The sequence below is a fragment of the Vicugna pacos genome, chromosome 26, assembly GCF_048564905.1.
Source record: "Vicugna pacos chromosome 26, VicPac4, whole genome shotgun sequence".
Taxonomy (NCBI): Eukaryota; Metazoa; Chordata; class Mammalia; order Artiodactyla; family Camelidae; genus Vicugna; species Vicugna pacos.
Window position 1 is genome coordinate 11,609,666 of NC_133012.1, and position 27,307 is coordinate 11,636,972.

A 27,307-nucleotide genomic window follows, 5' to 3' on the forward strand; every position below is an offset into this window, starting at 1 on the left:
TTTAGCTAGAGTGATGAGGTGTTCCCCACCCCCACCATTCCCCAAATCAGGACACTTTGAAAGTAAAAGCAAACTATACTTAAAAAAAAAAATTAACAGGCATCAATAAATCTACAACAGAGGGACAAAAGATAGGGATTTGAGACAGGTCTGTGTCCTGGTAGACAGAGACCTACAACCTAGGGAACAGGTGGCAGACATATTGTAACCATTTTAGCTTGAAGGTAAGAAGCATTATTTTGATACCATCTCTTTTTACACAAATCCGAAAAAGCTAATTTTGATGACTACCGCTAAATGATTATGCCAACTATTACATGTATACCTTGAGTCTACATTTCTGCAGTTGGTTTTCTATGAGAAAGTAGTTTCCTAGGAAGTTTTCTATCTTCCTGAAGCAGGATTTTGTTCAAGCCATCTGCCTATTCAAAAATTTCCAATGGCTCTCCAAGTGTTACGAGAATAAAACCAAAACTCTCCAACTGAGACCCTTTTCTGCACCTACTGGACTAACTAATCATAACTTCTGACTAACAAGTAAACTCCTTTGAATCATTGTTCATAATATAGTCTTTGTATTTTGTCTATTTCTAAATAGCTAGTTCTTGGACATTCCTTGCTGGAATTCTACTTTCTTCATGAAATTTTTCCAATCTCTCCCCCTGCCCACCACCAATGAAAGTAATTGCTCTCTCCTCTGAATAACAATCCACCTGGTCCTTTTCTCATATATACACCACTTTCCAATTCATATAGCAGATGTCCCAGTAGACTATGTCAGACAAAACTTATTTTAGATTTTAAGGTGCTTTAGAGAAAAATCTTGATTAAATTCAAACTTCATACATACCCCACAGTAACAAGTTCAATGCCTTGTACAGTGAGTGTTTGAAAATGGCTGGTAAATAGATGGCTCTTAAGAACAACAAATCAGTAAAATTCTGGTGATAAAGAATACTGTTTTATCATACTATTCTGTATACTGAACAAACACTAGAGACTATTTCATTTGGGCATTTTTCTTTCTCTAGAAATTTGGAGGAAAAAAGTTAAATTCCAGTGTTGTTAGAACTAATGCTGAAAATAACTGATTCACTTTATCTGTAATGAAAGTATAATTTAATTTGATTTTAAAGTTTTTACAGATATTTACAGGCCATTGTTATCCATGGCAGGATGCACATAGTTAAAAGCACCTCCCATGAGAAATGAAATAGACAAAATGATCACAAATTTAATTCTTAGCTAGAATTTTGCTATAGTAATCAATATTTTACTCTAATACATTTTAAATCCCTTAATGTTATGAACCCAACTCAGCATATAGAATTCGTATTTGAAAGACATGAAACTAGATTAATGTTTACTTGCCACACTTGAGTGCATTATTATTTATAAACCTTCAACATTCACGTGGAATTTTAAAAGAAACAACCAACTTCTCTGAAAAGAGGTATATTATAATGGTATGTATCTTCTTTGCTTTATTAAAGGGGTACTTGCCTTGACCATATGCCCTAACTGTCAGAGAAATAACTCGCTCAATAAAGCTGATTAGACAAGAGGTGCCAGTCCAATGGTTATGCTGAACAAGTTGAGGTCTTATTCATATTCTCCCTTTCTCATCCCTGAAACTTGGGAAGAGGTGCAATATTTCTAAGCCAAAAACTTATAAAGTAGGGGCTGCAAAGACTGTATTTAGGCCATAGAGAAATATAACAGAAAAATACAGTCTACAGAAAGAAGGAAGTACATGAACAAGGACTGGAAGAGAAAAGAAACCCATCCAATCTCAGAAAGAGAGACAAAAGACAGACACAGATAGAGAATGGCAGCCAGGGAACTAACAATTTCCAAATTTGCTGTTCTAGTCTTTTGTGAATCTCAGCTGTGATTCCTGTAGACTGTCTTTGGGGTTAACCATACAGTTATCTCACGAAAGTAATAAGCATACATTTATATAAATAAGTATTAAACAGATTTCCATTTGTACCTAATCTAGATTCAGTCCATCTAACTAAATGGAAACTAAAATGTCTCGGAGACACTGGCCCCTCTGAACTTTATTTTGATATGTATGATCAAACGTCACATATTATCTGAACTATAAAAGACACTGTGGATCTATATCTTTAAAAGCACTTTAACACCTTTGGGCTAACAGAATCTGCTTATCAATCCACCTCTAGAAGAACATTAATAAAATCCTTATAATAAGCTAACACATTTCTCCAAAGTGAGCAAAGATTCTTGATGTGAGAATCAATCTGAGAATAAGCCGATTAAATGCCAATTACTATTGACACAATTTCCTCTTATACACAGTATAAATAAATCTGTCAAATTAAGATATATGAACATCAAAAAACTTTTCTTCATGTTCCACACATTTAACAGATGCTCACTGATGACAAAATAGCAGTGCTTTCATGTATAAAAAAAGCACTTCTGAATTAAACCTTTTGTTTCCAGGTATTAACAATACCATATGCAATTAGGGCTCAAGTTCTGTTTAGTAATTAATGATAGCAGATAAGGCAGCAGTAACAGAATGCAGAATGTCTGGGTAGACCAACAGCAATAAAGAAAAAAGGATAAAATCTTCATGTCTCTCCCATTTAGACTTTACAGCAATCTTGCAAAGCAGGGAGTTGGTAGAGATTATTATTAATTTTTTTTAAGATACAGAACTTTACTCCTATAAAAGTGGATTTCTTAAATAAGTTGGTCAATACCCCCATTTTCTCAAAATCCCCCTCTCCTTACTAGTCATTTGTTTTCTATCCTTCTGCTGAATATTGCCTGCCTGCCTCTCTGGATTCATACCCATCCTCCACCCTCCATATTCCTTCACTGAACTTTGCTCATATTACCCACTTTGAGTGTGCTATTTATTGCCAAGACTCTAACTGATACAACTGTCTACCTCTGTATCTTTGGAATGCCTCCTTCAAAAGCTACCAAAGTGCTTATGTGAAAATTGCCAAATTAAATGGCACTGCCTACCTTGACTTCTCTCTGCAGCACTCACCATCTGTTCCTTCTCCACACTCCTCTTACACTCAACAGACGCTTTGATAGGCCTTTCCATTTCCTCTTCCCACTACTGTTCCACAAACATGAGTAATCCTCAAAGGTTCTTTCCTTACCTCTCAAGTCATCTCTCCATATTCTCTCCAGGGGCCTCCTCACTCCCACAGTGTATGATCGCTATGTCAATGGCTTCTTAGATTTTTCTAATCCTAAACTCTCTTTCATATGCCAGTGCTATATTTCCAACTGCTAGCTTTATCTAAATGTCCCTCTATCATATCAACTCCAAGTGCAAAATCATGACCAAGACATAGGAAACCAGTTATTTCTAGCTGGTTTCTACCTGGTATTCTAGCTTTCTTACTTCCTTAATTGGAACCATTTTCTAAGTCCATTCTAACACCCAAGTCATTTATTTCCAAGCAATATAATTTTTCTTTCATAAGTGGCTTTCACCTCTCTTTCTTCTTCAATACTGATGCCACTAACTTGGTTCAGGATTAGCTTCAAGTCTGGTAATCGCTTTAACTTTCAAACTGGCATTTCCCACAGTACCCAGTACACAATCTTAATCATTTTATAACTCAATGTTGAGTTAATGGATCAAAACAAATTATGAAAAGACATATGTTATATAAAAATTTAGGTAATTAAGGGAAATACATAGTATATAAGTTTGAGAAGACAAACATGGAAACAAATACATGCTCATACTTGCTAGTAATCGAAGTATGATTTGTGTGCCAGGTACTAGACTACATACGTACATCTATATAAGCTCATTTAAGTTCTACCAAAAAAAAAAAAAAAACCAAACCTTTGTAGCAGAGGTATTAATACCAGCATATTACCAATGAGTCAAATGAGGTTCAGGGAAATTAGATTCAAAGTCATAAAATTAGAAAGCAGAGAATTCTAAACTGAAAGGTATAATTGTCTACGTTCCACATAATATGCTTAACTTAACATGTACAATTAACCTGAACTGTGTATTTATCACAAAGCTTTACACAAAGGAATGTTTTGGCTTTTATAAATGTTACTAAATTCTATCTGTCTAGATAAGACAAATTAGTTGATGGTATTAGGTCTCCCTACCAAATTCTCTGCCTTTTCTGATTTAATAGTCTTAACTTGAGAACTGGATTCATCACAAGAAGAAGGCAGAATGGTGGAAGCAGTGTAAGAGGGTTGAATCCTAATTCAAGGGTGGTGTTGCTTGTTCAGAGGATGCTTTTAGAATCAAATGGAAATCATGAGTGGTTCAAAAATCAAACTGAAACCACGAGTTCTCTAGAAAGAACCCTAGGCAAGCAAACGTGGGGGCCCAACAGTAGCTAAACTGAGTTTTTCCAGTGAGTTTTTACTAATGCGTTAGTCACCAGATAAACCAACCCTGAGGGACAGCAGCCTTGGCTTGGACCCAGGGAATGAGTGAATGGGAGGATGGAAATTGGTATCTGTTGGTTCAAAGCTTAAATAAAGGATTTTTTTTTCCATTTTAAAGTACCTAACAGCACGAGTTCTCAATTTTGTTGAACTGTAGTAGAAGGACTAGGGAAGATACACTATACTAGTTGAAAAGTCATTCTATACCACTGGCAGGGAGTTTAAAATTACACATGCCTCACTGATGAATTGCGACATTATTGATGAGAATGTACTGTGAGCATGAAAGGCAGAAAAAGATTTAGAACCACAGGCCTAGAGTAATGCTGGCTCGAATAGGTTATATAAAATAATGTTATTTTTCATTGAACCGTCATGAAATAAAATGACTCATGGGAGACAACAAATAGATACTTTCCCAAAATGAAGGGCATTATTCATGGCTGTTCAAGAACATTATAAATGCTATAAGATATTTTAAAAAATAGGTCAATGATAAACATACGGTGCTCTTAAGTGTAGCAGAAAGCCCATTTAGCTTATTACTTTCTGCCTGACAGAGCAACAAGACATTATTTATGTAACAATGCAGTAGTTGTACCCTCAAAAATAGGTGATAAATCTGTAGAAGTCTGTTCCTTTCATTCCAGCTCATCCTGATTGTTTAATTAAAAACATAGATTGTCCTTTTAAAGCAAGGATATCCAAATTTTTGGATCATGCACCTCAGGAGTAAAAAATGTTTTAAGAACCCTCTCAATATACATTTATGTTCATTTGTAAATTACAACCAAGCAGTGCTAACCTAATATATAATAAATACATATAAAACGTACACAAAGAAAAGAAATTACAAAGGATGGGAAAGAGATGAAACAATTAAATATTTAAAATTCTTTTAATTACCAATGGTACAAAATTCTTTCGGCTCAATTTAAAAAACTTAAAAAAAATCTTACAAAAACTGTGATGTAGATTTGAGGGTCTGATACTAAGTTCATTTTCGATAGTTGGTCTCACTGACCAGATGAGCTAAAAAGATTTCATGTAGATACGTAGTGTCACAGGAAAAACTGGATTGTTAGCAAAGCCTACTAAATCATAATGCTTATTTTTAATACAATTTACTAATTATGCTAAGGTTTTAACTGAATTCTACTAGTAAAATTGTGTCTTTCTTGATTCTTTCAAGCTTGTTATTAGGTGTTACAGTAAAATGTTTTTAATAGGTTCAAAATCCAACTAAACACAAATTTTTAAAAACCTTTAAAACAGGTTAGAAAACTCTGTTTTCTAGTTTTTAAATTAGAATGATATACTTACATCATTTTTGGGCAACAAAATCATAAAACACTGGGTATTTTCTAAAAATCTATTTTCAAAAAGTCCTCTTCATTTGTTAAATTTCTGTTAAGACTGCAGTTACTTTCTCATTTAACTTTCATCTTTAAGGTTCTGATTTTTTTTTTAAATGTACCTACATACAAGTAATAGTCATTTGTCAGCACAGAACTAACAGCAAATTTTGAACTATCTTATTTTCACTAGGAAAAGACAAAGGCACAACTATGTATGCCAATTCCTAAAAATACTAATTCATGAAATAGCCAGACAACCTTTTATACTATAAATTGCCACAGTCATTTCCTTTGATTACCAACAATGGTATTTATCAAGGTTCTACTGTTTAGGATGATATCCATAAATCTACTCATGTGGACACACATGAAGTGTGATGTGTCACATGTGTGCTGCACATGAGTGGACAAGCGAGTGTCTCATCATCAAACTCCCCAACCCCAACCCACGTTCTTCCTCAGGAAACACCCTGGGCTCGGACATGACTCAGGCAGCTGACACATGTCAACCTGTACATAAAATATTAGTAGATCTTAATTTCTTTACTCTTAAAGAAATTACTATTTTAATAAATCAAAAAACTAATTTTTTTCCTGCACCCAATGGCTCATCTTTTATGTTCCACAGAGTGCCTACATCCTACTTTGGAGACTCCTGCTTTAAAATATACACTCCTGAGGATTTAAAAATTTGCAAGTTCAAGTCACCTCTGAAAAACATCTAATTTGCTTCCTTCAAACAAACTTTCCTCAAGCAATTCATGGAATTTCAGATGATGTCACCCAGACAATGCCAATAAAAATGGTTATTAAAATTGTCTTATTTCTTTACTGTTGAGATTATTTGAGAAAATTATCATTGTCATTTTGAAGGAATGGAAATGTTCTTTAAAATAAGTAGCAATATTTTGACTATTATTTACTTAAGTTATTTTCTGATAAACCATCATTAATGTTGACTATCAAAATATCATCAATTCTAATATTAATGTAAAATTGAAATGTATTTCCAATGATAAGATCATAGCCACATTTCATTGCTTTACAGAAGAATAAAACATAGGTAAGTATCTTTATTGGCTATAAGGTTTACATCAACTTTAAAGTAGAATTAATTCAAATACATGCTAACAGTCCTTTCGAAGATTAATTTCTTCAGGAGAACCAGAGAGAAAAGAAACAGTCTTAAGAGCAGCTAGCTACTCAATGCCAAGTCTGGCACTTTATCTCAGGTGCATGCCTTACCTTTGCTCCATGCTTATGTAGAACTTCCATGACATCATTGTGAGCTCTTTCTGCTGCAACGTGCAGGGGAGTCATGAAACTATGGAGAGGAGAAAAGGAAAAGGTATTTTCCTAATTAAAAAAAAAAATTGGGGGGGGGGAGGTAATTAAGTTTTCATTTACTTATTTTGTAATGGAGGTACTGGGGATTGAACCCAGGACCTCATGTATGCTAAGCACACACTCTATCACTGAGCTATGCTCTCCCCCTCAATTTCCTAACTTTTATTCCCTTTAAGAACTAAGCAACTCCTTCTGCAATTACACTTACTCTTTATTTTTTTCATTAACATTTGCTCCTTTTCTAAGTAACAATTCTGTCACTTGTTTGCGTTTGGGATGCAGGGAGGCCACAGCACAGTGCTGTAAAGTAAACAAAACCAAGTTAATAAACTTCTATTTAAAAGCAGATTTCTGAATTAAATGGTACTTGCTGACTATTTAAAACATTGTTATCTCAAAACATATATTTTAACATTATGGAGATGATAAAAATTCCTCCTCAATACACTGGGAGTACAAAACATAAGCCTTTAAACCAAGGTGAAAGGATGCTCTTAGCTGAAAATTAAGAGAGACTTCATTTCTTTCCCTTCAGCCAATAAGTATATTTACCTGAAGTAAATATAAGTATATTTACTTGAAGGTATCAGAATACTGCCTCCCCAAAGCTATAAAAATCTGTAACTGAATTACTCAATCCTTCATCAGGCTGTCAGCCACATAAATCACTATTTCTCAAGCTCTTCCCCAGAGGTACTCTGGGAACCACAGGAAAAGTCCATACGCCCAGGGACAAATAAGGAGGTAACAGACTTGGAGGAGCTTAGAGGGAGGAGTATTATCAGAAATTTTATGTTTTATCCTCTACCTACACAACTTTTGTGTTCAACTTCATTTCATATTAATGTTTGAATTAAAATTTAAAAAGTAAAAAAGCTACTTACTAATGAGTAAAATGAACCCCCTGAAAAAGCAGGTCAGGAGTATTCTGTGGCTTTGAGCGTCTCCAGGCATAATGCTTTGTAACTTGAATGTATCTGGACCCCAGAGTGAGAGTCATACACTTAAGTGTACATGCAGTTGGTCTGTTTTGGTTGTGTGACTCTTATAATGTTGTTTTCAGCAGGTACTAACTACACTTTGACTCTTGTGTGTCAGATGTAAAGTGGGAATGTTAACTGAAGCATATTTAGAGTTCTGTGATAAAGGCATCACATATGCTTAAATTCTGAATTCAGGCACAACCTAACCAGCCCTATACCTGAAAGTTAATGTGGGCAAGGACAAGGAAAATAGACGAATCTTTCTGAAAGATTCAGAAGAAAAACAGGAATAATTTTTGAAACAATTCATACAGTCTGAAACAAAAAAATTCATCCGCTTACCATTTTTCTATAATGAATGTAACAATTCATTGAATACAATTGCTTACAAGGGTGATGAAAGTTATCTCTGAAAATACTTTAATCGTATATAGAAAACAAATATAGTATTTATCCATCAACCACAATAAAAGAAGACTCTTTAAAGAAAATCACATCTTGTATTTTATGAGAGGATTGGCCACAAAGGAGATTTGTTATAATACGTATAGTTGGGTAAACACAAAGGTAAAAATAATTCTCAAATTAAGGTTGAGAAAATGTCTATTCTCTCAGTCATGAAAGCAATCATCTCCTGAACAGAATTTAAAAATCAATGCAACCAATATTAAAATGTAAATTCCTGACACTTCAGATACTAAAGTTACTATAAGATTCCTGAAAAGAAGATCATATTTTACATTTACACTATTTCAGACCCAAGGAATGGATTAACAGTAAGATCTTACCAGTGCAGTTTCATGAGACTGTGGTTGTTTGAAATTAATGATTTCCAAAGCAAGTGTTTTTTTAACTTTGGCTAGGTCTGCTTCTCTGGCTGCTTGCAGTAAAGAATGACCTTTAAATTCATCTGTTAATTAAAGAATGGTTGACATAAAAATATTTAAAATCTATAAAATCATTAACATGATTATAAGTAAAGTAGGAGTATTATTAACTTTATATATTCCTTTATTTTAGCAACAGCAGCAACAAGACTATGATGTTAAAGGTGCAAAAGATGAGGGTGAGTTAATGAAAACTTTTGAAATATGTACATTCTGAAATAGGACTGCTTTCTACTCAGAGTTCATAAAGATACACATACAAAGTACTCACTTCAGCGAAGTTTTTAAACAAACAACCTAAATGTCCACCAAATGGAAACCAGTTAAATAATTTGTGAACACTTAACACATTAGAGCATGTTACAGCTTTTAAACAAAAAAGATAAGATCTATATATATATACTGACATGAAAAGTATACATTATAAAATGAAAGTTCAAGCAGCAAATGAGGAAGGCTAGGCTGACCCGTTTTTGTGTGTGTATTTTTACTACTACTACTTCACCACAACTAAATATAACTAATGACATAAAAAGGACAGAGAAATAGTCACCAAAATATTAATGGTGATTATGTTGACACAGAGGAGGGAAGAACTGAATTATGGGGGGAAGTGCCAGAATCTGAATATTTTTCAAAGAACAATTAATATTCATTTATTATTTGTATAAACAAGTAAGTGATTTTGAAAGGCATTTCTAAATTAATAACTGCATAAATAAGAATCTAATACTCTTATTTATTAAAAGCATATAGCCTTATTTTCTATTTTACAAGTTTGGATTGTATTTTGGTATAACTAGTTACTAAAAAAGCTGAAAATTGTTCTAAACAGATATAAATGATCTGTGACCTAATATATTATATAAAAATTTCAGGCCTGCTCATGTTCAGGCCTTCATATCTGTCTTGCATTGAATTCTTTCTCTTTCCCTTTCTCCCTTTCCTTTGAGAGCCCCATGTCACTTTCTTTTCTCCCTCAAAAGACAGAGATACACACAGACACACACATGCCTTATTAACTACCACTCATTGTTCCAGGTCTTGGTTCAGATACTCTGGATAAAAGCCTTCCCGACGTTCCCCATCACTGGGCTAGGATTCCTTCTTATGAAGTCCTCTGTCCTTGCCTTTAGCCTTTTATCACAGGGCTTATCACACTGCTTTATCTGCCATGGCAGTCCCATCACCTAGCACAGTGCTTAGCATGCAGTAGGTACTCAAGTATTTGTTGCATGACTGCTGGATATTTATAAAATAAGTCATGGCAGGTTTGGGGAAAAATCCATTTTTATATAACCTCTTATTTAGTGCTACTTTATCATTGCTGAATTCCTCCAAGTACAGGACTTTGAAACTTCAGAAACTCAAGATTACCCTGAAAACTTACCATTTATTAAATGCCTTAAAGTTTCTCTAAATGCATCCTGAAATAACAATGAAAGCTACTTTTAGTATTTTCAGCTCCAATGTGTGCAGAACTCATACTACCATGTTCATTTGGCTTCATGAAAACAACAAACAAAAAAATAGACAAGAGTGAGCAGAAAAAAATGTGTGTTATGAGAATGCTGTAACCATGGGTATGATCAGAATATTGTCTTTGTTTCCTGGATAATTTTCCTTAAAAGAATTGTTATTGTGAATGCCTAGTATAAAATAGTGAGCATGAGGATGAAAACTGTAGTAAGAAAAGTTCCATCTTTCTTAAATCCTTTCCTTCATATAATCCCTTGGTAGAGTCGTATTTAATAAAATAAAGGAGATATTGAGAAGGCTGCAAAGTAATCAGGAACTTCTTGCTTTACAGAACTATACAAATTTAGGTTAAATCTTAGTGTTTACACTGGAGTCAGACAGACCAGTGAAATACAATGTAAAAACTCCTAATACTTGTAATTTGCAAAATGATTCAAAGGAAAAAAAGAGTCAAATGATGACATGGGGATAAATCTGAGCCCAGAGTATAAACTGAAAGAAAGAAATTAGAAAAAGATACAAAAAGTAAGTTTGGAGTTCAGTTAAATTCAACTGACTAAAACTGCTGGGCACACTGCATGCACAATGCGCTGTGCTAGGCTGGGGCTAGCAGGTACATGGGCCCAAACACAATTACCATCAACACATTTTTATTAGGTAACAAGGCAATTGTGCAGGTGCAAAGAAGACAGAATAATAAAACCAAACATCTTTCTAAGAATTTAAACTTCACTGGGGAGACAGAACACACACAAAGGAAAATGAACTATATAATGCAAGATAACATATGGCAAGAGTCACATGAGTGGGAGAGAGAATAAATGCACTTCTATAAGGATTCATTGCTAAGACATCTGTCCAGTTATAATCTGGTTTGTGCTGGCCTGTAATCTAGTAGATGTCATCTGTTTCAGTATCAAAATAAGTTTAAATTTCTACTTAAACAAAATCAAAATTGCAATGAACTCTTCCTGTTTTCACATAAACTAGTTTACAATCTCTTTAAACTTAAATGATGTTAGCATCAGTTTGACTATGCCTTTTTCTTAAATTATTGTTTAAAATTGTTCTCAGGTGTTTAAATCCAGCTAAATGATTCTTAGAATCCTAGATATAAGAGAGACTATCCACCATGAGACAAGTTAAAAATTAGGTAGGTGACACCTACTTTAATTTAAACCTGAAATGCCCACATGTAAAATTAAATATATCTCAGTATTTGATATGACAACTAACTGTAATGTGGTATCCTGAGTGAGATCCTGGAACAGCATAAGGACTTTAGGTAAAAACTAAGGAAATCTGAAGAGAGTACAGCCTTTAGTTAATAACGTATCAGCACTGGTTCATTAATTTTGACAAATGTACCAAACTAATGTAAGATGTTAACAGGGGAAACTGAGTATGGGGAATATGAAGACCCTCTGTACTATTTTTGTACATTTTCCATAAATCTAAAACTATTCTAAAACAAAAGGTTTATTTAAAAAACATGCATATGTAAATAAAGGTAATATGTATTAGTATTTGAGAAGATTACTTCCATCAAATCATAAAAATTGTCCTATTTCAATTTGAGCAAGTGATTACACTTGGGCTATAACACACATAAAAATAAAAACATGACTGTGCAACCTTGCAGGGCTTGGGAAACAGTGAGTGATCAGTAATGTTAGCTGTTATCTGTTATTACCAATAGCACAAGAATATAAGCTCTGGGAGCTCAGAGAGTTTTTTTCTGGTTTGTACACTGCTCCAGTTCCAGTGCCTGGCACATAGTAGGTATTCAATACGGTTAATGACCGACTCACCTTCATTAGTCTTAAAAAAAGAAAAAACAGCCTTAACACATGAATTAGAATTGGGTTTGAATAAACACAAAACATATATTGTATGTACAAAAGATTCCTGTGGAGTTCACAAAGAAAAGTAATGATCAGAAATGAGAATTATAAACTAGTGTACATGTAAGAATAAAAGGCTATTATTTAAGTCTGACAAAACATCAGTCCTAATAACTAAACAAAAATAAGATATTCCAACATACAACAAGAAACACTGACTTTAGGATATAAGTACATACAAGTCAGTCTCTCCCGGAGCTCAGGCGTTGGAGCCATATCCACAGCACTTTTGCCGTGGCAATTGACTAATGTAGGATCAGCACCATGGCTAAGTAACAATGAGCAGACTTCTGCACGATTCTTGGAAGCAGCCTCATGGAGTGGGGTAAACTGCCAGAGATCCATTGCATTAACACAAGCTCCATGCTGAATTAAGAAAAAAAGGTATAGGTCAGTAATCATTTCACTGGCTCAAATAAAACTCAGAAAACATCTATTTCACTGTAAATTTCAGTTAAAACTCTTTGAAATGTCAGTAGATGTTTTAATTTATTTAAGCTCAGTTTTTTAAAAGTTTAAAATAGGTTCAATGTTTTAAAATTTTTAAGGCAATGGTAATATTTTTTTAAAAAACTATTTTATTCTCTTAAGAATCTTATTGGCCCAAAGAAGCATGAAAACTCTTGACAAGTTTTTTAAAAAGCAAATAATATTCCACACTTAGAATTATTTTAAATTTCTCTTACCTTTAATAGCAGTTCTGTGACTTCATAATGTCCATATGAACATGCATTATGAAGAGGTACCAGTCCACTAAATGAAAAAAGACAAATTAAAATGCTGAACTTAATATAATTTAGAGCCATTTATCCAAGTACTAAGAAATAAAAATCTAATAAATCTCAGTACAATTAAAAATATTTTAAAGTATTTAATAAGAAGATACAAAGCTTAACAATGTTCAACATTTTGCATTTATCTTGTGTTTTATATATATAACCCTTAAATATGACAAAAACACTAATTAGAAAAGCATTTAGGTAAAAGGAAGAAGCACATGTACTAACTGAAAATTGCATGCTTTATATAGCGAGTATTTACAGAAAATATATATTAACTGATAGTGAACTGAAATGTTTCTACCATTTTATTTCACTTTAGTGGTAATTTCCAGCATGAGAATTAAATATCCAAACTTGCATGTCAAAGTATCATTTCATATGAATCAAAGGCTCCCTTTTTGTGGTGTACTTCCCTTGATGACCCACCTATTGTACACCCAACTGTTTTCAGACATGCACAAGGAAACCGAGCTGTACAAGAGCACCAGGTATTTGTGTCCCCGTACTATGGGGACGCCATTCACACATGGTATGAAACCTGGTACAGGCAAGAAAGAAACAGAGCACAGAAAAGTGCAGATTTAAAATGATGGATTCCCCTTCTGAGAACTGTCTCAAGTCCTGAGCTCTTTCCTCCTGTCTATGCTTCCTGACATGGAGAGGGGCAAAGTGAAAAACAACCTCCTCCAGGGCTTTTCTTCTTCACCTGGGCAATCGGGGCAATTATCTTTTAGATCTCTGATCTTAAAGTGGCATGATGAGAAATGCTAGCCCATCACATGGGATAGCAGACCCAATTCACATATCCCTGGAGATTAGCTAGGAAACTGGTACAAAGTTTTCCAAAATTCACCTATTTATAAAATAAATGACACACTGCTTTCTTTCCTTGCTCCCAGACACCTACCCCCAATATCAACATTCGTAAAGACCTTTCAGGTTTTCTCAGTTTAGATGTCCAAGATTTCATCAGGGAAAAAAAATGAGAATATTCTATACTTATGTATACTTATGACTTTATTTTATTAATAAGAGATGATCCTTCGTACCTAATAAATATGATAGCTATGTTACTGGATAATCAGAATTTTCAATTTGTTTTCCTCTTTCTGAAGTGTAACTTAAGAGTTAAAAAAAACAGTAATTACAAATGAGATAAACAAATTTTAACTTCAAATAATAGAATACAATAAAATTAAACTAATTTAGAAAACTGTTATGAGAACAATCCTTAATTAGTAGCAACAGGAAAATAAACTCAAATCACTGTGAACATTCTTAAAATGCTACACATTGTAAAGCAAAGGGATATAACACTGTCTAGTGCTCGGAAACTTTAGCGTATCAGATGCTGAAAACAAAGCATGAAAAGTCAGAGAGTGAAACCACTGAAGGAAATAAGTGGATACACGCACCCTTTGTCTTTTGCATGCACGTCCGCCCCATGCTGGAGAAGAAGCTGAACTATCCGGACTCGGTTGTAGCCTGCTGCTAGATGTAAAGGAGTTGACTAGAACAGAGAAAAAAAAAATGCATCCCCTTCTTCAGTAAGTAAGTCTTGCTTTGGCATTTAATCAGTATTTACTTATTTAAAGACAATGAATGTTAACACACACAGAAAATACTGAGGTGAAATGCCAAAAATTCACATTTCCTAACTGGATGAGACAATCCACTCACCTCAGGAGTAAATTCCAACTTTAGCATCACCCACTTATTTGACCCACTGGTTTTTCAAGGCTTTCAGTTACCAAGCCCTATCCAGCCTACTCTACATTATTTCTTAACTTCTACGCAGATCTTCCTTACTATTCTGGGAGGATACGTCAGGGTTCACATTCCTCATAACTGGAAATATTCTTCTTTATCTTACTAACATCCTGTCTACCTTTCAAATTCTAACTTTTACATCTCAATTCTATCATAAAGCTTTACCTAAAGGCCAGCTCTCAAAATTTCTCTTTAATAGGAAAAGTTTGAAAGCATCTCTAAAGAATATTTGAAGAAACTTTAGTGGAAACAAAAAGGACAACACAGTATTCATTCCACGAGGTTGCTACCAACGGGTCGAAACCAATTTCCTACCTTGGATAGGGAAAAAGCCAAGATAGTATTTAATTCTTCCATTTTATGTACCACATATGCAGTATAAATCCAAGAGGAAAATACTGTTTCTTCCTAACTAATCTCTGTCACATGTTAATTTCAATCAAGTTATTAAAAAGTTTTCTGCTCACATTTAATATGATAATTAAAATAATCAAACTTCTCACCTTTTAAAAAAAACAGAAATAACATTATTTTAATTGAAAGCTTCCCTGTAACCACAACAATTTTCCTACTTTTGCTCATTTACTTAAAGTTTCAATACTATAATGGCTTTTCACACTGGGTCTAAAATAATGTACCCCCATTTCTCATGTCTTCTTTTTGGGTCTTGGGATTTAATAAGATTTTAAATTCACTTTCTTCATGTATTTTGCAAAAATACAAAAGAATTACTGAATACTGTATTATCTATTCCTGCTTTCAAGACTCTCCATACATTTTATATACTCTGACAGCCTCAAAGTTTAGGAACAATTTTTGGGCCTTACACAGCTAATAATGAGGAGATCAGGTGGATTAGAGGAGAGTTCTGAAGAGTCCTGATCACAGTCCTGGACCTTATGGAACTTGTGACCCTCCTATTACCTACGTGTCTCAGCTTCTTCGTGTGTACAGTGTACCTAAAACCACCCGTCCCAGCTACCTCAGAAGAGCGTGAGCAGTTTTCTCCCATATATAAATACTTTCCAAATGTAAAGTGCCATATATAAATAGACAATTAAAATTTTTGTATCATCAAACAACAGGCCTGTTACACTTTCTGCCTTCAGAAAGAATAAAGAATAAAGCATTTAAGATAGCTTTAACTTATCCTACACATACATGCATAGCTAAAACAGTAACTGACAACCCCGTTATAAAACTGCAGATGTAGCTTTAACGTTAAGTGCAGGCAGCACAATATAAGGAAATGAGTCTAGGCTTTTACGTCTTGGGTTTGCATTTTTCCTTTGCAAAATTTAGAAGGTATGTGGCTCTGGACTAATTTCTTAATGTCTCTGAGCCTTGGCTTCCAATATTTGTAAAATGAGAATAATTCCTACCATATAAGCTATTTTAGGATTAATGGTAACTATACAAAGCACCTAATACAGTATCACATAGAAAAAGCCTAACAAATGGTGGTTATTACTTATTATCACCTTATTAAGTATCTTACACACTTAGAAGTTACTTCTGAATGGTCATTTATCAGTCCTGATCCTGCTTTACCTGTCAGCATTATTTGACATGGCTGATTACTTCTTCCTTCTTGAAATGTTTTTTCCCTTTTGGTATTTAGGACACCTAAATACCCACACTTCTTTTCTGGTTGCTTCTCACTTTCCTGACATCGGAGAACTCCAGGACTGTGCCCTTAGATCTCTTTTCCTCATCATGTATACTCATGCAGTCTTGCGGCTTTAAATAACATGCATATTCTGACAGCTCCTCAGTTATACCTCCAGCTCAGTCCTCTTTGCTGAACTCTAAACTCTCAGAACCTAACTTCTTACTTGTCATCATCACTGCATATACATGAGATATCTCATGCTTATCATGTTCAAAACTGAGCTCCTAGTATCCCTTCAAAAACCTACTCTGCAGAATTTCCTCTTGATGTTAATGGCAACTTCTTTCTTTCAGTTACTCAGGGCAAAACTTCGCCAGTCTTCTTTGTCCTCTTTTTCTCACTCACTATGCTCACTGCATCAGACTATTTCTGTTGGCTATTTCCAAAACACCTCCAGATTCCAATCACTTTTCACCACATTTCCTGTCACCATCCTGGTCTAAGCACCATCCTCTCTTGGCTGGTTGGTTGCAACAGGTTCCTCACTTCCAGCTTAATTCCCCGAGAGTCCACAAAACAGCAGCATAGTGATGCTGTTAAAATGCCAGATACACTAGTCCTCTGCTCACAATTTTCCAATGGTTTTTCATCTCATTCTAAGTAAAACTAAAGTCTTTATAGTGATCTAGAAGGCCACGGAAGATCTCTCCCACCACTAACTATTCCTTTTTTTAAAAAAAAAAAACAATACTGACTTGTTGAAGAAACTGGTTAATTGTTCCCTTTCTTGTGTGATTATGTAACTTATAACTGTATCTTCTTATTCCCTGTAACTTGGAAGTTAACTTTCGTACTTCAGATGAAACTTTTTGGTTGGTCAGATGACACTTCATACAGTGTCACATCAGGTGACATATTACACCTGGATATTCTACTTTCAGTGATAAGACTGTTCAATGTACCATGAGTTTCGCAAGTACATACTACCTCTCTGAACTTAGGAATCCCAGATATCACCTTTGTAATTTTCTTAACTTCTTGCCATCTTTTTATAAAATATATATAAACAAACACAAAATCATCATACATGAAAATTCCAGTACTTATTTCCACTTTTTGGGACATATAAAAACATGCTTTTTCAGATCTGGTTTCAAAAATAAGGTACTCTCTATATATTATCTCAGTTTTAACTGGTTTCAATCATCAATTATTTTACATTTATTTCCCATTCCCTCCAACAGAATTCCCTTTTAAACTATAAAAGTAATGTATTCTCTCTAAAATAATATAAATTAAAATCTTCTTTCTCACTCTAGCCCAACAAACACCCTTCTCAGAGGTAGTCACTGTTTATAGCTGCACAAGCATCATTTGAGATATCTTTCTGTATGAAAGTATGTTTCCTCTCAGTTCTTTTTGCTGCTGTTTTTATCACACAAATGGATCGTATTATATTTTTCTGCTATTTGCTTTTTTCTCTTAAAATATTAGTACATATAGGTCTATCTTATTCTTCATATAGTATTTTCATTGTGGAGCTGTACCATAATTATTTAACCACCACCATATAAATGGACATTTACAAAAGGTCCATCTCTGCCATGGCTATCTTAACAGAACGGATCTCATTCAAACTTCTCATTTGGTTAAGACAGATCAGTGTTCCCCTTCTACAAATAAAATACAACATCAGCCGTTAATACTAAACTCCCAGGAAGATATAATAACTGCATAATCAGAGCTTATTAAATTTCTTTCAGATACAGATATATGATTAATCTGCTTGCTAGGTATAGCTAAGAAGTTCTTTGAGACAGTGATGCTTAAGTCAGAATCAAACTAAATTAAAAGCTGGAGAATCAGTATGAGCATGGATCCATAGAAATAAATGTATTTCGTCAGGGATGCCTGTCTTTTGAAGGGATATTTTAAGTAGTACCATGATGAAGATTAGACCGTCTCCTCGAAGTTTCTCAACTCTTGGGCTATTATAAAAAGAGTTTAAAACAGAAACTATCTGGAGAATGAAAACTGGTGAACCAAAGCAGAAATAAAATTCTAAAAAGATATTTTATTCACAGCTTTCTCAAAAACTGTAACTCTTCTACAGTGTACACATTACTAGATCCTCTGATGTTTTCTTTCCCATTATGAGTCTTCTCCTCTGGTCCTGGGCCTCTTGGCCAACAGTTCTCTAAGGCACAGTGCCTGGAGCTAAACACACCTAATAACAGATACGGTCCCATCATCAGGATCATTACGTTTCATGAGCAAACGCACTACTCCTGTAACCTAAGAGTGTTTAACATATTGATGTTCTTAAGTCACAATCTCTGTAAGCCAGGAATTGGGTAACAATACTACTGGCTTCCTCATACTGCTATTTTCTGGCTAAAATGAAATAGAAGATACAAAAACATTTTGAAAATACAAAGTATTCTATTGAAATAATAGCTAAAACCTACTGGGTACTTTCTATGTACCAAAGTGTGTTATATGTGTTAACTTGTTTACCTTACACAACCACTACCAGAGTTAGAGATGATTATCTCCATGCAACAAATGAGGAAACTGAGGAACGGGGGATTAATACAGCAAGTTAGTAGCAGGGTCAGAGATCAAATGCAGGGAAGTTTGACTTCAGAACTCTCATTCTGCCTTCCTTCCTTTCCTTTGGCTGGCACTTGGGATCTGGACAGGATGTTCAGAAATGGACTAGAGTGGCAAGAAGAGTTACTGTCGGCGGGCAGGAGATGCTTTGGTAGTTCTGACTCAGCATTCAGATCAAATCCCACCAATACTGAGAGTGTGACCATATTATTGGGTGAGCGCCCCCGAAATCTAGGACTTCTTAACCAAATAAGTTTTTTAATAATAAGTATTAGAGGACAAGAAGAATAAAACAACATTGAAATTTGAGAAGATAATTTTTCCGCCTCTTTTCTCATGCTCGATTTTTCTATGTATCTCTAACAGACACAGAACTTGGTCTCTTCTTGAACTAGATCTCTCCAGTTGATTCAACTGTTTCTCCCAGAATAATTTTTTATCTTCCTGGTCACCCTCTAGCTGGTCAATATTCCTCCTTAAAGTGTGAAACCTTAAGTTTGGCACTAAGTCCAGATATGGTCAGATCCAAGCCAGTGAGGTCTCATTTTTAAAAAGTATTCAAGCAGAGCCAGATGACAACCTGTCAGAGTTATCACAGTGAAGCTTCCAGTACTGCACTGGGAGAGTGCACTAACTGCCCTGTAAGTCCTCTTCCAAGTAAAGTTCTATGAATCCAAGACAGACTTAACATGAACAGAGGTAGAATAATGATTGATGTTTTATAGTCTTAGAGAGAACGTTTTTCCAAAGTAACACATGTTGTCATCTTTTGGAAGGAACCTAAATTCATCAAATTTATGAAATATAAAACAAAGTTTCTATACTTTGCCTTACATAGCAAAATTTTATTTTTTAAAATGAGACTACAGAGGGCTATTTTTATTTTAAGTGTATGTATGGGGAAGAGAAGGATAGGAGAAAGGAAATGAACAGACAGAGCTGGAAATCCATAGGGTAATCTTTGTGAGGGTAAAGTTCTGAATGCCAACTTAATTAAATTTTAACTTAAGATTATCACTGTGGAAACTCCAAGGGGATTCTTCAACAGCCAGAAATCTGTGTTTCTCTTTTCCAGCCTCAGAATCAGCAGAACTGAAATGCACGAAAATGCACGAAAATGAGTTTCTAGCATCCTCTTGTAGGGTTTGTTTGGGGACAAAAGATGCTTTGCACCTACGGAAGGTGCGACATTAATTTTGCACTGTTTAATGAGAAACAGCTGGCAGACTTTACGGAAATCAGGTTTCTTGGTCTGACAGTAACCTGGTGTTTTAAACTTTTAAAAAGAAAAGTTTTCACACTACCCAAACCTCACGTGAATTCCTTTTTGTAATTAAGATTTACAATCTTAGATTTTCAAATCTAAACATCAAAGATTCTAACTAATGTTCAACAGATACATGAACTGTTCTGGAAGCAGGTAAACAAGCACACTGATTGGCACGGAGAGATTATTTATGGGGAAATCATTCCACCTTAGATCCCTGGATAGTCATTTTAACTGTGTAAACTGGGGGAAGAAGAAATTTCTTTAGCTGATTTTAGTGTGCTTACGAGCTCTAGGACTTGGGAGACATGCTGCCCCAAAGTTCCATCCATGATCAAGTCCTGTTGTTTCTGAGTGGATTCAGCAGCCAAAACAGCTAGAAGCAGAGATCTCCAACTCTGTTCCTGGCTCAAGACTCCTTATCCGGGTACTGAACCCTCTCTGGAAGTAGGACGTTACTTTAATGGGCATTTATTTTTTACGGTATTCAGAAGAGGGTATTATCATGTTACTGTTAAAAAATTAAAGCATCTTTATAAAAGGAAAATCAATATATGAAGCATTTTATATTTAGTCTACTTCCAAATTTACTAATGTAACTATCCAAATATGCATTTCAAATAATTATGCACAGTATTCATAGTGTTTTTCAAGTTTTACTACTGATGCCATTCTTAGCAGAGAAAGACATTTTCTTATTAGTCACTGAAAATAGTCTTCTTTTAAAAAGAGTATTATGAAGATTCTTGATACTTTTTAGAAATGTCCTTTTATAATTCTAATTTAATTCAGTGAGTGAGAGAATGGATGAATATGCATTGGAGGTGAGGGGTGGGAAACAGACTTCCTGAGCAATTATTATACTTCATAAAAAAAAAAAAGGGTAGTGATACAATAACAACCAGGAGTTTCAGACTGAATGGTATAGACTGAATGTTACAGCTGCCCCCACCTCCAGCTCGTGTGTTGAAGCCCTAATCTCCAATGTGATGGGATTTGGAGACAGGACCTTCAGGAGGTAACTAGGGTGAGATGAGGGCATGAGGGTAGAGCCCTCATGATGGGTTAATGCCCTTATAAAGAAGAGAAAGCCGAGCTCTTTTTCTTGCTCAGCAAGAAGGCAGCCCTCCACAAGCCAGGACGAGAGCCCCTCATCAGAAACTGACCATGCTGGCACCTTGATCTTGGATTTCCCAGCCTCCAGAACTGTGAGAAATAAACTGCTATTAAGTCATCCAGTCTACGGTATGGCAGCCTGAGCTAACCAAGACACCATGTAACTGGTACACAATGAATTAGGAAATTAATAGTTTATATTGGTTTTGTATTATGGCCAAGCAACTGTTTCCAATGCCAATTCAAAGCTACAAATAATTTCAAAATTCTTAAATCCATAATGAACTCTCCACTTTTTGCTGCTTTTCATTAGGCCAGAAGAGTTTCTCAAATCAGACTTCTCTTTGAACCTAAGCAAATCTTTCCCCACACTTGAAAGTTCACCTTTACTAAAAGGATTTAAGAACTTTCTGTGGAATACACTACTGTCAACCAATATTAACTGAACAGTTTACACCAAAGAGCTCATAACCATTATAGAGCTATTCTAAAATACATTTATAATGTAATAATTGATTTTAACAATATGTGAATAATAACCACCTGCAATTCCACTCAACGGAAGAACCAGGACATCAACAACAGCACTGAAGTGACCTTGAGTGTGTCTTCCCGATCTCCCATTTCTGTGCCCCTCTACCAGATGGATGGATTTCAAGCTACTGCTGCAGCTGTAATCTACCCTCCAGCATAAAGCTTGGTTTACTTGGAGAGGCAGAAGCACTTTAAACTTCGATTCTTAAAATTTTAAAAGGATATACTGAGGTGTCACTTTTGTAATTCGGCTTTTAAATCAAATTTTAATAATGAATCATACTCAGAGCAAAATGATTTAGTACTCACTTTAAAAAAAAATCCCTCAAATAGTCTAATATTGAAAACTTCAAGAAACTTGTGCTTTTGGGGTATGAGTGTAGGAGAAACCAAAGTTAGAAGAGGATGTCTAATCAGAGCTGAAGAAAATTCCCAACTGCTTTTTAACCTGGGTCCCTTTCTACTAAACATTCTTTTCTCAAAGAGAGAAACAGAACATAGTTGGCATGGGTACTAATTACCCTTACCAGTAGAAATGTCATGCCTGACAAAAAAGAGACTGTTTTAGTAGAAGTGATTCCCTAATGAAAAATAAAAAAGACATTTTCAAGCCTTATTGTTACAAAATGAATACACACAAGCATAAAGATTGTATACAATATATCCCAACATAAGTTAGGCAAGCAAACTTGCTCTCAGGGATTTCTGCATTACAGTAAGAGGTGCACTGCTCAGCAGGATGTACTTTAAAGAAGTGATCTGACTAGATACATAATTAAAGTACTTGAAGAGTTCCCTAATGCAGGCTTCCTGCATTTTGACCTTCTTGTAATCCCAAGTAACATCTAAACTATGAGCCAGAAAAGCTGGAAATTAATAAATGGTATGACCTTTTATCTACCAAGATTTGGCAAGAACAAAAGAGGATGATAAAGGCCACCAAAGACCACAGGGAGCCAGGCATATGACCTCAGGTAATGCTAACACTTTTTTTAAAGGGGAAAAGGGCTGTATCTAAACTTTATTCCAGAGTCCAGGAGTGTTTTTTCTATCGTGACTCTATCGACTCTTACATAATCCAATTCTGTACTACTGGTAATTACTGTTAACTATGATGAAAAATAAATAGCAAAATACTTAACAATCTGAAATGTTAGAGTTGAAAGGTACTTTGGAGCTCATGTGGCCCAAACCCATCATTTTTTTAAACTGAAGTATAATCAGTTTACAATGTTGTGCCAATTTATGTTTTCGTCATATAGGTACATATTCTTTTTCATTACAGGTCACCACAAGATGTTGAACATAGTTCCCTGTGCCATACAGTAGAAACTTGTTTATCTATTTTATATATAGTAGTATCTGCAAATCTCAAACTCCCAATTTATCCCTTCCCATCCCCCTTCCCCCCAATAACCATGCTTGTTCTCTATGTCTGTGAGTCTGTTTCTGTTTTGTAGATAAGGTCATTTGTGTCATTTTTTTTAGATTCCACATATGAGTGATATCATATGATACTTTTCTTTCTCTTTCTGGCTTACTTCACTTAGTATGACCAGCTCCAAGTCCATCTATTTTACTGCAAACGGCATTGCTTTATTCTTTTTTATGGCTGAGTGTTATTTCACTGTGTGTGTGTGTGTATGTATGTATGTGTATATGTGTATATGTATGTGTGTGTGTAGATACACACACACACACCGCCTTCTTTATCCAGTCATCTGTCGATGGACAATTAGGTTGTTTCCATGTCATGGCTATTGTATATAGTGCTGCTATGAACACTGGGGTGCACGTATCTTCGAACTAGAGTTCTCTCTGGATATATGCCCAGGAGTGGGATTGCTGGACCTTAGGGTAAGTTTATTTTTATTTTTTTAAGGAATATCCATACTGTTTTCCATAATGGCTGCACCAAACTACATTCCCACCAGCAGAATAGGAGGCAAATCCATCATTTTTTAAGCTAAAAGACTGAGAACACAAAGACAACAAAACTTGCCATGACCACATAGCTAGTAATTCAACTTAAACTTGGTCTTCTAGCTTCAACTTTTTGTTTTGTCCTATGATGCCATGATCCTAAAAGATGTGCATGAAATTATTTTTTCGTATTCTGAGGGAAAAAAAAATCTTAGATTGTAAAATATAAACACAAAGTAATTGAACATATCAAAAGAAATAAATATTTGGGGGTTTATTTAAAAATCTTCGCTTATTCTTCAAAGCAGCTAGGAAAGAAACATTTTCAATAATCCAGTTGAGAAAAGATGCAATAATCCCTTGCCCTGTAGACAATATGCATTCAGTTATATTTTCTGATAGTGGAGGATGCAGTTAGCTATGACTGTATAACAAACCACCCCCAAAATGGTAGGTTACCTGGGTGGCTCTCCTGCTGTGTGTAGTGTAAGCTGGGTTAGGATGGCTGGTGTCACCTGGAGGCTGTACTGGGAGCACAGCTGAGGCTGAAATGTCTAGGACACCTGGACAGTGAGTGTCATTTGAAGCCTTAACCGTGTCACATGGGTCTCTGGCTGGAGGCCTCAGTTCTTGTCCGCTTGAACTTCTCCACATGGCTGCGGGCTGCCTCATAGCATGGCAGCTGGGTTCCAAGAAGGAGTATTTCAAAAGCAAGAAACTAGCAGCTACCAGGTCGTTGCAGGGGCTAGTCCTGAACCTGGCATAGCATCACTTCTACTTTATTTTACTCATCAAAACAGTCCCAGGCCTAGCTCACAGTCAGTGTGGGAGGGGACTAGACAAGAGCATAAATACTGAGAGGCCTGGTTCATTGAACGGTCTTTAAACTATCAATATGAGGACTGTTAAAATCCTGTCCCAACATGGTATTATTTAGAGAAGACTTATTGAAGGAGGGAGCTGTTAACCAAGAGTACTGCTTTAGAGAACAACAAATTCACATAATCCTAACATTTAAGTATAAATACAAAACACATTGCACTAATCCTTTATTTTCTTTGTGTCTCCCTGGATGTGCTTTATGAAATTCAAATGAATACTGTGGCATTATTTTTCAGCTAGATATTTTTAATAAATATATTCTTTAAAATGGGTATATGTATCTCAAGAACACATTTCTGAATTTATAAGCTGCAAAAATAAACAAATTTATTAAATGTGATGTTGGGTAGGGAGAGGGCAAAGACCAAGTTCTAAGAAAATTAATTCAATTGTATGCTTTGTAGATTATCTGGTAACCTACATTTCGTCCAAATGCCACCCGAGACTGAGTTTGGATAATAAAGACAATAATCATGGAGAAGTGGGGAATGTTGAAGTACTCAAAACTATGTATGTGCCCATTCTAAATATGTTCAAAAGCTTCAAAAAATGTATCAAAGGAGTAGAGGAGTAGGGATTTAATTTACTGAGGTTCTACTATGTGTTACATTAATCACATTATTTCCTTTAATCCTCTCAAATGCCTATGGAATGAGTATCATCTGCATTTAGTAAAGAATATACAGAAAACTACAGAGCCATAGTCACTCACTTAGAAAGTGGAAGAGCGGAGAATAGATCCATCTGTTTGGCCTCAAAGCCTATTTGTTCTTTCAACTATATCACACAGGTTTTTTATGTTATCTTCAAGGGATGATACTAAATTCTACTTATTTCTGATTGATCCCTATTAAAAAAATAGTTTTTAAGCAATTTACTTTTCTCCATTTCCAGAGTCTTATTCATTACTAACTATTTTATGGAAGCAAACATTTACACAGTAGAAGCCTGACATTTAAAGAAACACTTCAGTTAATCTTTCTGAATTTAAATGATGCTCCTTCAATTGCCCGTTCATCTAAATGTGTGGTTTCTCACAGAAAATATACATATCTAAATACTAATGCTTTAAAAATAAAAGGGCTAGAAAAAAAATCTCACCTTAAATTTATACTTTATAACTGTAGCACAGCAAAAGAAATCATACATTTTTTTAGGCATTAGCTTAAATGTTCTGGATAATGCCTTAACCATTCTATCCATTTTGAGCTCCTTGTGAACTGATACCATTAAACACATAGTTATCTCGCATGAAATTATTTATTAGCACAGTGACTTTTACGTGGTATATACTGAGTGTGCTTTGAATGAATAAAAGGAGCAGAAAAAAGCCACCAGAAATTACAAAGAACACTCTTATAAACTTCCAACCAAACACTAGTTACTTTCAGTATTTGGTGACATACAATTACAGCAATAACAGGCATAGTACACGCATGCAAAGACATATGTTACTCCTGTTTAGGAATATGTACCGTAATGCCCAACTCCAGCCTATTCCCTATTGTAAGGAAAGGATAAATTTAGGACATTTATTTTGGAAAGGGATAAAGGCAGCCAAGAAAGGGACACAACACCAGAGGGACCTAAAAGAACTCTGAAGAGGGCTGAGTGTCGGAATAATTTGAGATGTATTCAAATATTTATTTTCATTCATTATAAAAAGGTATCCTTATGAAAATAACTATTAAAAAATGAGACCACCATCATCTTAAATTTACATTTCAAGCAAAACCAGAATATTTGGCTAATTGTGAATAAAATGTCTCATTGTGATTAAAAATGCTGTAAAAGGAGATTAAGGGACAAGAAATCTAAGTTTGAAGATATAGGTCTAGGAATAATAGAAAGGAAACAATCTGTTTTAAGGACCTGGTTGGACGTCACTACAATTCAAAATAAGAAACTGTGGAATGCTATGCCTAACCATAATGGGCAGGAGATAAAAGAAAAAAATCCTGTCTCTGCCACTCTGTTTCTACAGTGGGCATCATTAGCACATGCGTGTAATTGTATGGAAGTAGCACTTCAGAACAAAACGTTACAAAATTTTTTTGCTTTTGCTTTTTAGGAAAAACAACAGAACAACTGGAAATTTCTAGAGTAGCCAAGCTCTGCTTTGGTTTACATGTAAAATAAAAGCATAATATAAATTACTTAAAACCTTATTGGTACTTCACTATTTGCAGAATTCTACAGGTTAGAAAAACAAATGTCTGTGGGAAATAAAAATTTTAACCAATGTTCATAGCAGCACTATTTACAATAGCCAAAACATGGAAACAGCCTAAATGTCCATCAACAGGTGACTGGATAAAGAAGATGTGGTATATTTATACAATGGAATACTACTCAGCCATAAAAACCAACAACATAATGCCATTTGCAGCAACATGGATGCTCCTGGAGAATGTCATTCTAAGTGAAG

At 34.9% G+C, this 27,307-nt stretch overlaps 1 protein-coding gene across 4 annotated transcripts in view; it reads right to left on the reverse strand.

Moving 5' to 3' along the window:
* TNKS (tankyrase) overlaps nucleotides 1-27,307 on the reverse strand; it is a 156,970-nt gene that overhangs the window by 38,991 nt on the left and 90,672 nt on the right. For all 4 annotated transcript variants that reach the window (XM_072950340.1, XM_006201153.4, XM_072950341.1 and 1 more), the window contains exons 6-11: nucleotides 14,578-14,672; nucleotides 13,067-13,133; nucleotides 12,560-12,746; nucleotides 8,899-9,020; nucleotides 7,336-7,427; nucleotides 7,026-7,104 (exon numbers count right to left, since the gene is read on the reverse strand). In XM_072950340.1, the coding sequence (XP_072806441.1) occupies nucleotides 7,026-7,104; nucleotides 7,336-7,427; nucleotides 8,899-9,020; nucleotides 12,560-12,746; nucleotides 13,067-13,133; nucleotides 14,578-14,672 (642 nt within the window). The remainder of the gene's footprint in view (nucleotides 1-7,025; nucleotides 7,105-7,335; nucleotides 7,428-8,898; nucleotides 9,021-12,559; nucleotides 12,747-13,066; nucleotides 13,134-14,577; nucleotides 14,673-27,307) is intronic.